Source organism: Nilaparvata lugens, chromosome 1 (assembly GCF_014356525.2).
Source record: "Nilaparvata lugens isolate BPH chromosome 1, ASM1435652v1, whole genome shotgun sequence".
Taxonomy (NCBI): Eukaryota; Metazoa; Arthropoda; class Insecta; order Hemiptera; family Delphacidae; genus Nilaparvata; species Nilaparvata lugens.
In genome coordinates this window covers 68,563,014-68,577,709 of record NC_052504.1, presented here as the reverse complement: position 1 = coordinate 68,577,709, position 14,696 = coordinate 68,563,014, and the positions used below count along the sequence as shown (strand labels likewise).

The following is a 14,696-nucleotide window of genomic DNA, read 5'->3' as shown; positions in this document are numbered from 1 at the left end:
GGTTATTGTTGATTTATAAATGATTGAAAACGATTATCTCTGGAGTACTGTACTGTATGACAAAATAAAATGGAAAAGAGAAGATCTTAAATTGAAGTTCACTTTGGGAACTCAGAGCATAAAATACTTCGGTAGGCTCAAAGTGTAATTCGATTGATATCACTATTTCAAGTTCAATTAATTTTTTTTAATACTAACATAATATTAGAATTATTATATATTTTATACCAAATGCAGAATGCACTATTAAATATAATAATAGTATTCACAGGTCATAATAAATCAATATTGTTATCACAAATTAGTTAAACATTGGAAAGGAAAAATAAAATAAATGTTAGTTGATCAATAAATGTTTCTTGCTGATATATGCATACTAGCGTATTCAATTCTTAAAAGTGGGAAATAACATTGACATGAATGTGAATTAGATTATTGCTTTAATATGCTGGTATGTGTAGCCTATAATATTTTTTCCACCAATAAGTGTTATATTTTTTACTTAGATAAGACAAGATAATCTTTTTATTCAACACAGTACACTTTATAATATACAGTTGAATAACGTCAGGTCTTAATAAGTAACAATAATAAATACACAATAAAAAGCACACATGGAAGACTAGAGTAGGCCTACCTACAAACTATGCTACCTTCTATCACTAAAATCCTTCACACTGTAGTAGGCTTGTGAAACCAGGAATTTATACACGTTACTCTTAAAAATTTTTATATCAGACAATGACTGCAGCTCGGTAGGTAAGTCGTTAAACAATTTAGCTCCAATATAAGAGGGCATTTTCTCGTACAGATGCAGTCGGTGTTGTCTCAAAGACAGTTTATTCCTCCCTCTGGTGTTATAAGTGTGGATATCAGCAATTGTATTCAGATCAGATAAGTGCTTGTGAGTGAAAATTAACAGTTTGAATATATAAATTGATGGTAGCGTAAGTATATTTAAGTCAACAAAAGCCTGTTTACAAGAATCATTGGACTTCAGCCCCGCCAAGTAGCGGATTGCTCTTTTTTGTAGTCTAAATATTTTTAAAAAGTGTAACTCTGCAGTGCTTCCCCACAACTCTATGCCATAAGCCACATGTGAATAGAACAGTGAAAAATATACCATTCTTGAAACTGACATTGGAACAAGTCTCACAATGTTTCTGATAACAAATAAGCCTTTACTGACCTTGTCGATAATAAAATTTACATGCTCATCCCATGCAAGTTTTGAATCAAACTTTAAACCAAGTAATTTTACATACTCTGTATTGCTAATAACATCGTTCCCTATGTACAACTGAGGTTCAAAAGCGTTATGTCTTCGGCTGAAGTCAATGAGACTACTCTTCTTTGAGTTAACTGTGAGGGAAAGTGAGTTGAAAAATTGAACGACTCTATTGCATATCAAGTTACAATTAATCTCCATCTCCTTCAAGTTTTTGTGTGAAAAAATTAAAGATGTGTCATCCGCATATAAGGTAAGTTTATTAAGAGGAACAAGTGAACAGATGTCATCTATGTACAGTATAAAGAGAAGTGGTCCCAGAATAGATCCCTGTGGTACCCCTGATGATATTCTGATTAGGTTTGAAGCTGTTTGTCCGTCACTACCATGAATTGAAACATACTGATACCGATCAGAAAGGTAAGATCTTATTAAATCATGCACTTTTCCTCTTAAACCAAGCCTAGTTAATTTTTCCAAAAGCAACTGATGATCTACACACTCGAAAGCTTTAGAGAGGTCGAGCATTACTCCAGAAGTGTAGTTGCCACCTTCGATATCTTTTATTATACCTTCAAAAAACTCGATGAGGGCTGTACTAGTTGACCTGTTCTTTACAAATCCATGCTGGTTTGGTGAAATTAGATTATGTTCAGAGAGATAAGTCACCAGTCTAGTAAGAATCACCGTTTCAAAAATCTTTGAAAAAGCTGTCAATAACGAAATAGGTCTATAATTGTTAATGTTGTTTGCTGCCCTCTTTGAAAAGTGGAAGTACCTTGGCAATCTTCAAAATTTTGGGAAATACCCCGCTCTCGAACATGGAGTTGATAATGCAAACAAGCGGCTGGGCAATCGCCTCACAACAGATCTTTAATACATTCAACGGGATGTCATCATGTCCTGTGCTACTTTTTGGCTTGAAGTTATTGATTATGCGTGAGATTTCCTCTTCATTTGTAGGTGTTAGAATAAAGTGATCAGGCGGCAAAATATGGGAGCTAGGAACGCTATCAGGAGTACTATTAGATAAGTGTTGTATTTTTTTCATTTTCTTATTTATTCTTTGAGCAGTAGTCGCAAAGAAGCTATTGAATTCAGCTGCAATTTCCTCTTGGTTAGTCATAAGTACGTTCTCAATATCAAGCGCTAAAGATTCAATTTTCTTTCCAGTACATTTACCTCTAAATTGATTAATTAAATTCCAACTCGTTCTAGATTTATTTGATGGATTTTTTATCATATCTCCATAGTAACGTTTTTTAGCTTCAGTTACTAACTGATCGTAATACATTTTATGTTTTTAATGAGGGATAAATTAATATTGGGAATAGAATGCGCATTTCCCGTTGCAAATTTGAGCAATAGTCTAATTTGCTTAATTTCTTGTGTTATCCAATGAGCACTACGCGACTTCCTAACTGAGGGTAGAGCTTTGGTCATGACAGGGCAATGAATATTGTAGTAGTGGAGGAAGGTGCAATGGAATAACCCGTATTTTCTGTTTGTGTCCTTTTCCTCGGTAATGAAATTCCAATTTATTCCAGACAAAACCGCTCTCAAATTGGCCAGATTATGAACACTACAATTATGATGAAATATGATTACTTTGATGTTTGCTCCAATCAATTTTATTATTTCTCATCGAGTAGAATATGGATCAACACAGTTCATTATATCTTATGACACTGATACTACCCATTGATTTTGAATCATAAAAAATAAATCTTCATCAAAAAATTGATTCTCTTATTCTATATTGCAATGTATTTTTTCAGGAAAACTTCTGTTAAAAATTCTCATTTTTGTGAATTTTGTGATCTGCGATATAGCCTACTGTATCTACTACTTTGTCAAGAAATGTATGTTGTATTATCGTTTGAGAATTCATCCGAGGTAGCATAAAAGGATTACCCTTTTTTTCCTATCTACTTCGTGACTATAAATGCTTTAATCCAAGTCGTTTTCGAAAAAACCAAAAACGCAGATATGTAAGTAGGAAACCTCTCAGTTGAAAACTTAGTGATCACAGAAACAATCAAGTGCCTGTGAAAAATATCTTGGCAAAATGATAGTAGGAGACTGACCTCTCAGTTGCGAGTTTTGTGCTTTCAAATAAATATTTAAAGCTTGAAAAAATTATACCTAGTTCAACACATTCTGGCAAAAAACTTTTAGTTGCAAAATTGTTTATTATAATAGTACGACTTCATTAATCTTTTGTTTCGTTATCTGAGTAAATAGAGGCAATAAATCTTCGAGTTGTGGATTTTGTGAATATAAATACGCTTAGTCGAATATTGTATTGCAAAAATCATCTTACGTGCGATATACCTCATAGTTGTGCGCATTGTGATTTCAAATGCTTCAGTCCAGTAGTAGTCCAGTAGAAAGCACACATTAGATATTAGAACACAAGGCTAAAAAACAGTTCTACTGGTGAAGTTTTTCGATTTGGATAGGCCTACTATCAAGTTATCAGGGGTTTTTCTCTGATTATTACTTTTTGAGATAATATGAGCACCAAAAGTTTAAATATTTGAAAAAAAATATTTCAAAATTGGTAAGAGAAAAATTCATGAAATTTGGAGGAAACATTCTTATCTGTCGATGAAATAAAGATTTTTTAAAAATATCATTTTTTTAAAAAGTTATTCCATTTTCAAAAAATGACGAAAAATAACTTGAGTTGAGTAATTGTTATTGTAATTCAATCATCAACATAGGTAATTCAACAATAAAATGATAGAGAGCACCCCTCAACACTTTAAACATTTATTAGAAAACAACTTTCCAATTTAATTCATTTAATAATAATAGAATAATTATTATTCATAGTCTGGTTAGAATGAACTTAGTTTTTCAACGATATATTATTCAAATGATTATTCATTCTACCCAATAACATGTAAAAGTATTTCATATAGTTTCAGATTGTACACCATTTGAATAAATTTGTAACTATAGAAACTATAAAAAGATAAATGTGGGGATAATACACTTATCAGTAACCTGACACTTTTTCTCCAATCACATAATTTCTTCTATTCTTTAATTCTCGTTGAATTGTAAAATAATAGTTTCAATTATTTTGGAAAAAGGGAACTTTTAAGTGAATCTGGTGAATCAGCCCTGCTGATTACAGTTGACTCTTCTGATTCACGACGGATGAGATAATCCTCATAGTCTGCTAGAAGATTCGAATAATCAAGGGATTCAGTCCTTGAATCTGACAGTATAGTTGGGGACGTGGTTGTGATCTGTATACCTTTGAAATCTTCAGACAAAGAATTTTCCGATTTCAAGTTTTCTCCTGATTTTTCTAACATGGTGTTTTCGGGACTTGAAGATTGGACAATTTCAGATCCATTAGTAGCTTGTGAAAATTCCAGATGTTCTTTTATAGAAGAGAGAATCTGTTTCTGCTTTTCTTCATTATCATCAATATCGGATGCATCAGATGCCTCATCGTTGGAATCTTCATTGGCTACATGTGGTTGAGTGTTGTCTCCAGGTGATTTTGAATGTTCATCCACTTCGTTGCTTTGGAGAAAGTAGTGTTGTCCAATGTGCAGCCGTTTCTTAGTGTTTTCAATGTTCTCTTGCTTAGCATCTCCAACTAATTTGGTCAAGGTATTCACATGCTGGTGATACAAATAATTATAGGCTTCTTGTAAGTATGCCTCTGTGGTAATCGTGGAATCCGAGTCACTCTTACTTGGTTCGCTTTTGTAGCTCAGTTCGGATCCATCGAGCACTTCATCTCGACTGCAGATGGACTCACTCTCCTCTCGCATGTAATACTGGGAAAGCACTTGGACAATTGTTCGTTGGGCATGTGCTGTGTCCAAAAACATAGGCGCTTCTCCACCTCCATGGAAATCAATGTTCAAATTTGGGAAGCTTGTAATGCTCAACTGAAGTGGCGTTCTTGGTATGTGGGTTCGAAAATGTTCCATCCTCATTCTTTTCTTCACTGCTTGTTTCTTGGCTGCCTCTTGTTTCCCCTGGCGCACATCCCTCCGTTTCCGAATCAGAGCTTTATTAACACCACCTGAGTGCTTCTTATATTCTTCATTTTTCTTCGATAATTCTGACTCCATCTTTTTGTCGTTTTCTTTGCGCTCTTCAACAGCAACAGAGTCTTTTCTTCTATAATCATTCCTGAGCGGATTGAAGAACGTCTTCTCTTTACTGCTTGTACTACTATGGGATCGTTTATGATAGTTTATAGAGTTACCGACGAGGTTAATTTTTTTCACATCCGGAGAACTTCCCCTTCCGTTTCTTAAACTACTGGCAGAAAGGAGTTCTCTTATAAGCTGTATTCGTTCGGCGCTCTCTTTCTTAGTGACCGTTTCCTGGACACTTTTCCTCCTGGTAAATATCTGGTGAGAGGTGATCTGCAGATCTGGATCCACTTTTCACACGAATTGCAGTTTATTCTTTTCCCTGAAACAAAGATGGAAAATTATAATTTACACATTTCAGTTTTTGAACTAATAAGAGAAAATATCAATCTCAAAAACTTTTAAATGAAAATTTGAGTTTGTTATGATGCTAATAATTATGTTTATATATTGTTCTCTATAGGGTCGAAAGGTTAGTATTGGAATAGAAAAAAATGTTATTTTATTATCACAATATAGTACATTAAAAAATTATCAAAACTTTCTAAAATATAAAAATCACAATATTTTCACTTCTATTGTTTAAAATCAACATTAATTTTAATTTTTGTCATCAAGTATTGTGTATTGTTATAGGCTACAGAATGTAATTTTATCAAAATATTATCTACATAATTAAACGTTGACTAGGCTACAAAATGATTTGAATTATTCCTTATGTGTGTATTATATTTATAATAATGACGTATTTCATTCATAATATTTCAGGTGGTTCTTGCCTGAAGTGAATATTGTATATGAATAAATTAATATGATTGATTTAATATTTTTCAATATTCGGCTGGTAATATAATTCAAACATTTCCTACCCTGGAAAAATTTTCCTAAACCTGTCTATTCAAGCACTTTGAGAAATTGTTTTCCGAAAATAATAATACTCATTAATTGAATTGAGCTGCTTTTGCACCTTTGTACAAATTCACTTAATCGCTATGATTTGCAATCAATCTGTCTAATTATATTTAGACTCTTGAACTCTATCTGCAATTTACTTCTTATCTTTCAGACTCTAACTCGATCTGCATTTTCCTAAATTCAAATGAAGACTGTATTATTGCAAGCACTTGAGAAGATTGCTGCCGTAGACTGTCAAAATGTTCTTTGTACTCTTGAAAGAGCTCTCCCTGATGTCGAGGCCCGAGTTGCAACAGAATTGGTGTATCTGGTATTTGAGAGGGAGGCAATAGCCACAGTCACGCAACACCGTTCGTTTTACACTTTACGTGGATTGTTTGTCGGAGAAGTTTATCGATGAGTGCTCTCCTCTTCTTCCTTCTCTTCTCTCCTCTTCATCTTTTCCTTCTACTTCTCTCCTCCTCCTTCTCCCTACACACAATAGTTTCTCATGAGTTTTCCACACAGTTTGATCAGAAATTTCATCATGGGGTAGGTGAGATAGGCGCAAGCTCACTCACTAATGCTCTATCCGTAACGGTGAATGTCTATACACATAATTATATGCCTCACGCAACATTTCCAGACCTTTCAACCCTTCAAGAAGCTAACAAACTCCGTTCAGTCTGCCAAAGGCAATTTGTCAGACCTGTCGATGGAAATGAATTTGTGGTTGAGGATATTTACTATTGTGCAGTGTGCAGGTATATGATCAGGTTGAATGAGAATGTTCACATGTTGAAAATAAAAACACACCAATAATATTGGAGTGGATATTTCTGATAATTTTTTCTTTACTTTCATTATTCAGGGAGGGCAGTAGGGAATATAAATAAAATGTAATATTTATTGTTTTGGAACACTTTCAATCATTCCTTTGACAAAAACAAAATATTCAAGAACAGACCTGAATTACTAAATTTTTTATTCTTCTTTTGGGGGTATAATTAATACAATATAAAATATACCAATATAATAGAATATAAAAGTCAATATATATTACAAAATTGATTAGATTAATATAAACTTCTTGAAATTTGACAACCCCCTTCCGGGTTATCATCTGGACTTTGATTCTCCTCCCCCTATATTTTTTCAAGTCGGCACTGCTACTGTAGAAGTTTTTCTATTGAACCAGTCTAATTATTCTTGTGAAACATTCACATGCTAATTAATGCTCACAATTATATTAAATGAATTGAAATCATATGCCTGTTAATAATAAACATTCCTACAAGTATAATACTCTATTATACATAGCCAAGATAGATTCATCTAACTACAGTACGGTAGGCTACCTTGATACATATCGGTAGTAACAAGAATCAATAATGTACCTTTAGTTAAGAACGCCCATAAATTTAAGTTTATGGCAACTATACTATTGAAATCCTACAATTCCATTTCTGGTTGAAACTTCCAATAATGGATAAACTGAATAATATTGATAAATTTTCAAATGTCTCCTATCATAAATTATAGATAGGCAGTTTGTGGCAACAGTGAGCTGACTTAGGTACCTACACTATTTTCATCTACAAACCAATCGATAAAAGACATAAAATAATATATTGATGCCAATAGATGTCTCATTTGTGGTACATTTATACATTTTCATTCGAAAAACAAAATAATAAAACACAAGCTGTGATCGACATATCTTTGGAAAATTTTCAATTGCCTTGAAGGAGGTAGATGTTGCATGATTCAAGGCTTTGAGCTAAGAAGAGACGTGATTCGTGTTTCAAGCCATACAAATGGGGACATCATCCTCTACTTATACTGAGTGTATATTATTATAAACTTTTACTTATTCCCAGAGTATAAATGTTATAGTATCGTTAAGGAAAGATAAATGTAGTGTATTTCAATATTGATCAATAAGATTGTTTACAGAAATCCATTTCCAGTACAGTGATTTGAGAAGACTCACATTCCAAAAGCCTTGAAATTTAGGAACAGAATATACAGAACATAAGAGCAGAATGATATTCCATTGATTTTCGATAAGATAAAATAATAAATATTTATAATAGGCCTATTATGAAAAATTAGTCTGAAAACATATTTTAAAAAATTAAGGCCTTATACATGACAAAATTAAGGTACATGCTAGCGGTAACGTACGATACTAAGAAAGAAGCATGAAAACAACAGTGGTGTTAAAAGTAATGTAGGTAACCACTACCACCTACATTTACATCTGTAGTGAGGTCCACGTTATAATGGCAGTGTTTGATTGGCAATGGTGTTGCTATCCTTGTCTATCAATCAACAAAGCTGATAGCGCTATCTCTTTCTTGCTTTGCTCTGTTGCCAGATCGTCTTTCAACAATGTGGAATTAATAATTAATCAACAAAATATTTCATCTTAATTTTGAAAATTCATTATGAAAATATTGAAAAATATAATATTTTGCTTGATAAAATATAATTGATTATTTTAAATGAGAATGAACAGTTGATATTACATCTATAAACCTGCATCAGCTACGGTCTATAGAAGGTATTGACAAGACCAAGGGTCGGCAACGTTGATCTCCTATCTTTCTCCACTGCCATTATAACGTGGACCTCACTATAGGCAAATTGCACCATGTGAATCTAGGTGGTAGTGACTGAACGCCTATACGTTAATGAAGTCGGTATCTCTTTAAACAGATCAAAATATGGAAAATAAGTTTTTTGCTATTCATCACATTTTTATATCATGATTGTCATTGATGAATTCAGTAAATTAACTGTACCTATATATAAGCTTACTAAGAATAGAATAAATAATGTTCATTTTACTTGCTCAAAAATACAACATTGTGCAATATTAAAAAAAAACAATGTAAAAAACTAGCATACCGTATAACTTATGTTATAATTAATAATTGTACCGTAATTTTTTTAATAAATTGCGTTTACGACCACATAAACACAAATAAACATCTTCTCAAAAGTAAAAATATAAGTCAATAACATATAATATGAATTCATCATTGGTGCAAGTGAAATAAGTACTTCTATTTAAATATTTTGATGTGATTCACATTACTCGTATTTTAATGAAACCCAATATCTGGTTATAAGTAATTCAGAATAAATTATTGTTTTAACTCCGTTTTCTAAAGATTATAATTGAGTTATTTTAAATTAAATTCTCATAAACCTAATTCTAATCATTCTAAAGAATGTTTCAGATGTAGTGTCGAACATTTTAGGGTATTGTTCCTGGATGATAGGAGACTACAAATGTCGTATTAATTTGAAGATTCCAAAACTCAGCGGATATCCTTATAGCTGCCAATTTGTTTTTTCCACTTGAGAATTTTTATCTCAAGAACGAAATGTTGTAATGATCTTAAATTTGGCATGAATATTTATGCTATAAAGACTCAACTTTAGAAAATAAAATAAAAAATGTTCGATGTACCTATTCAAAATGACGGCCATTTTAAATTGTTGATGACAAATTTCGCGAAAACCGTTCACTTTACAGAAAATTTACAAAATACAAAAAGTTAGTAAATTTTATCAAGATTTCAAGGATACATTATTTATTAAGATTGGTCAAAGAATAACAGAGAAATTAGATCTTTTCGTACTGCATGCATAACCACTTTTCATTATTTAAACATCAATATTAAACTTTTAATTACAATTGTATTTAAGATGAAGCTTTAAATCTCGGTATGGCTCCATATGGCCATACAGCTTATTTTACAATGTTTTTCAGATGATCTTGTTTGTCTTGTGCATTCATGCAGAACGAAAAAATCAATTTCTCTGTTATTCTTTGACCAATCTTTATGACTTTCTTGTAAATTTTCTGTAAGGTGAACGGTTTTCGTGAAATTTGTCATCAAAATTTAAAACGGCCGCCATTTTGAATATGTATATTGAACATTTTTATTTTATTTTTTAAAGTTGAGTCTTTATAGCATAAATATTCATGACAAATTTCAGATCAATACAACATTTCGTTCTCGAGATAAAAATTCCTAAGTGAAAAAATCAAAATGACAGCTATAAGGATAACCGCTGAGTTTTGGACACTTGAAATACGACATTTGTAGTCTCTTATCATTCAGGAACAATACCCTAAAATGTTCGACACTACTTCTGAAACACCTGTATATATAAATTACCTTACGGGTTCTTGAAAATACATTACTGATTCATAGATTTTAATTATGAATAATTTTATTTATTATGTCTTCTCGTGAAGTAGATGTTTAATTGAATAGAAGGCCTTGAAACTCTCACAACCACACTTATCTATTAATAACACTTACTATTATTAATACTTATTTATTATTATCTATTCTTACACTTATCTAATCCTATTATATTAAGCGAGCAATTTCTGTATTTATATATCTGGTTATTTATGTTTTACGGATCAAATGTTTGAACAGAAAATTGAACCTGAATTCAAGTGTATGGAACATAACCTACTTTCTGGACTATTTATAGTGTATAAAACAAAATTTGGGAAACAGTTTTGAGCTGTGCCTGTTAGTACTTCCCCAATCATTTTAAAGAATTGTGTTCGGTTTATCAAAAATCAATAAATAAATAACGAGCGAAGCTCGGTGCCCCGATATTAATAATTATCTATTAATAACACTTACCGTATCTATATATTTAAAGATTTATAAACTTTTCAGCCCATTAGAGATTGAAGGTGTAGCAATCAAAACTTGTTTCTCAATGTTTTAATACATGAACGGTTGAAACAATGTCAACTCGTTTCAACTAATAGTTTCTAATCAAACGTAATAGCAAAAGTTGTACTTTTGCTGTTGGTGATTTTCATTTCCGATATATTATAATTTTATTTGAAAATTTTAGAATTATTTAAATTTAATAATTTGTTTTTTTTTGTTCAAGCGGTTTTGCTTTTCTTATTACTTAAAAGTATTTTTGTACTTACATGACTCTAAGTTAGAGATGAAGGTAAACAGTTAGATAGCAATAAACTGGAAGTAAGCCTACGATATGACAGCAGGATTGCAATCCTCGCCAGCGGATAATTGTGCTCAGAGCACCGAATTCGATAGCTGATGGATGACTGAGGACTGAGCAGTGAAAAGTAAAGCTCTACCATCGCAAGTTCAACTTTCGACTTTGTGGAAGTGGAGGGGGACAACAAACCACTTGCGCGATCGTGTGATATGGGGTATGAGGGGGAAAATCGGGCGATTGGTACTTTGGGGTGGGACAAAGACTTCTATTTTCTTTCACTGATATTCCAAATAAAATCATCTGTGCCCACTTCTAGCTCTTGTTACCAGCTGCTGACAGCAATCAATCATTGCTTCCAACTTCAATCAACCAGAAGAATCAAGGTCAATCACAAGTCTCTCTCGATAATTCTATTTGCTACTATGAGAAAAGCTTCAAATATTTTTTCCAAAGCAGAGTCCTCCAAAGTTTTATGTTATTCAAGTTCATGGTTATTAATAATACTGTAGTTTAGTGCTATAATAGTCTATATTTAAGCTAATGAACTTGAAATAATTTCAGAAGGAATAGGAGAACCAGGAATGTTCATAAAGTATACATACACACGATATTTTTTCAGAGCTAAATATCAAAAATGGTCAAGATATCATAATTACATAACATCATCAACTTCCTCATCGCTCGCTCACCCGACATTTATTTATAAGATAGGATAGGATATAGTTTACCAGGATAGGATATTTGAACACGATTTTGCCAATATTGTAATGAAATACCCACTTATGTTGATATTTTTTCAATTCGGGATCTTAAGCCTCAGCTGTTTATTATGTGCTCAGAAAGTTTTAAAATGCAATAGACAGTTCTTTGAATAAGAAAAATCATAAATGGAAAATACAATAATTAATTTGAACAGTAATTAATCTACAAAAGCAAACTAATGTATTGGAGTAATTATAGTAAACATAGTAATAAGGTTTATAAAAGGATGATTTTAAACAGCTATGAAAGCTATAATGGTTCAACTTAGTTCTGAATTCGTTGTTCCCAAGTTGAAAGGTGAAAGAATACCGCATTGCAATTCCATCAACTATTACTTTACTATCAAGGTTATAATATTTTATCCTTGGAGAATGGACTTCATTATCATATTTCAATGGATATTTTTCGCCTTGGCAGTCACTTTGTGGCTGGTGGGTGTGATTGAAGCAATTGTATGCGACTGAAAGGACAAACTGAAGCAGTTTTCAATTATCAGGTCGCTGGCTAGAGTTGTGCTCGTTTTGAAAGAACTTATGGGATGGGAATAAACGAATGGGTGGCATACAGTGTCATGGCAATATATACTTTTATTGCAGAATTGTAGAGGCGAAAATCATTTATATAGCTAGCTGCTATCGACCTATTGATTTTCCCTATTTATTGCCTCCTCATAGCTTTGTGGTATTCTATACAGTCTACAGTATTGCATTGCAAACTTCTGATTTTCAGCAAGAAGACAATATATATCAAACAGGAACAATAATCATAAATCACTTCCAATAAGGCATATCATTCATTCATTCATTATAGCTGTATAAATCTCATGTTCTTATAAACTAATATTTATAAGTCAAGTATACTCAGGTTTTGTTATATTTCTCATATTGTTATAATAATAAACTGAGATTGTCAGATTGGTGTAAGGGTGAGCATACCTGACTAGCAATTAGGAGGTACCGGGTTTGATTCCCGGACTGGCAAATAACGTTTGGATTGTAGCTCTCATCGTATTTCCATCTAACTGTTAACCCTGTTGCCAATATTTGCAGTAGCATATGTATTATTGGTGATTTACAGCATTCAACTTTTCGTTAAATAATAAATATTATTTTTTATTATCATAATATGGAAAGAAATGTATAAAATTCATTTTACTGAATTTTATTGAAACTATTTTCACAGTATCAACTTGCCAAGTTGAAAATAAAAGCTCTCCTACATAACAATCAATAAAAACATATAAACTCATGAAAAGCAACCCATCACATGCCAAAAAGTAAGTGAAAATCTGTTCCGCCTCATTTCCCAACTCTTCAAACTTTTCTAATATTTCACGCATCAAACTTTTTCACTCATTTGATGGTAATGCTTGTTAAAAGTTGAAGTTTCAGCCTACTGAACAGCAACACGAGATATGTCGGCCAGCATTATGCTGCCAACACAGCAATCTGACACGATTTTTCTCAATTTGTGCATAGTATCCTATAGGCATGTCATGTCTATTGACAGAGCTTGAAAACTTCAGGAAGACTGGAAACAGTATGGAAGCCTTGTCCAATAATATGATGGAGGCTCTTACACATTTGTGCGTCGAGTAATAAATTAAATATAGATTAATTTCAAAATTAAACATTTCATTATTAATTAACGACCAGCGTCTAAACCACTCGACTACGGTCACTTCTATTTATGTATCTTATTAGATCATCATTAATGATGAAGGAAGAAGTGTTGTCTATGATCATTTTTGTAGTGGTGATGTCAACATGAACTTGTACGTGGTAACTGAAGCCAGAACTGGATTTGTGTGAAGACTGAAATTGGATATCATATTATTTATTAATCACATTCCATGTAAATTCTTCTTTCTTGTCAAAGTTATTGGATGATTTTAACTCAAACAAAAGTATATTAATTACAAGTCTCTTGAGAATTTGATTGAGAACGATATCATTATATGCGAGAAGAATAACTTCCAGTTTTAGATGGACAGTTATTTGAAGCTCATAATATTGGCTGTGCTAGTGGAGATGAGCTTATGAAGCCACAGAGAGAACCGAAACCATGGCGTTCACCATCCATGTGATCTGATTACGTAAGGTTCTGAACGCGGACAAAATTATTTTCCGATCTTCGCTTGCAATCTTTGATGGTAATTCGGACTAAGGGTTATTTTGATGAACAATTACTGCGAACGTTCCTATAGTTTGTGTAAAATAAGTTGAGACTTGGCCCTCCATCCGAAGAAATTACATGGTTGCCAATTCGTGTAAAATTGCAACTTTCTCAAATTTCCAATTCAACGTCAGAATTGGATGTAGAATATCATCCCCGATATCCTAGTAGTGCTAGAAAAGTTTCAGGGTTGAACGATCAAAAGGAAATTTAACTTTTATGATAAAATTGGAAACATCGCGAAAATTTGTTTTTTTTTAATATTACTTCTCTCAGAATCATGGGGCGTCGTAATGTGTAATAATTTTATATCAAATTAACGGGGAGAATGTCTCATTTCTATTGGTGTCTGGATAATTTTTATTCGACCCATAGTTATTTTTTAATTAATGTTTATGTTCGTCAATGTCGAGACATTTCGAGTAGAAAACATGGAATTTTCGACATGATAGAAACTTGATTTTTTCAAAACTCAGTGAATAGTTAAAAAA

General features: G+C 32.4%; 1 protein-coding gene across 2 annotated transcripts; it reads right to left on the bottom strand.

The window, feature by feature from the left end:
* Positions 1–1,322: 1,322 nt before the first annotated feature.
* On the bottom strand, positions 1,323–11,841 carry LOC111053750. Of its 2 annotated transcripts, none has more exons than XM_022340666.2 (2): positions 11,237–11,841; positions 1,323–5,680 (listed from the first exon to the last, which is right to left on the bottom strand). In XM_022340666.2, the coding sequence occupies exon 2, from the start codon at positions 5,329–5,331 to the stop codon at positions 4,315–4,317; it is 1,017 nt and encodes a 338-aa protein (XP_022196358.2). In that variant the 5' UTR covers positions 5,332–5,680; positions 11,237–11,841; the 3' UTR covers positions 1,323–4,314. The 2 variants fall into 2 exon arrangements, with proteins under 2 accessions (XP_022196358.2, XP_039297066.1); XM_039441132.1 differs by lacking the exon at positions 11,237–11,841 and adding an exon at positions 10,935–11,094.
* Positions 11,842–14,696: the final 2,855 nt, after the last annotated feature.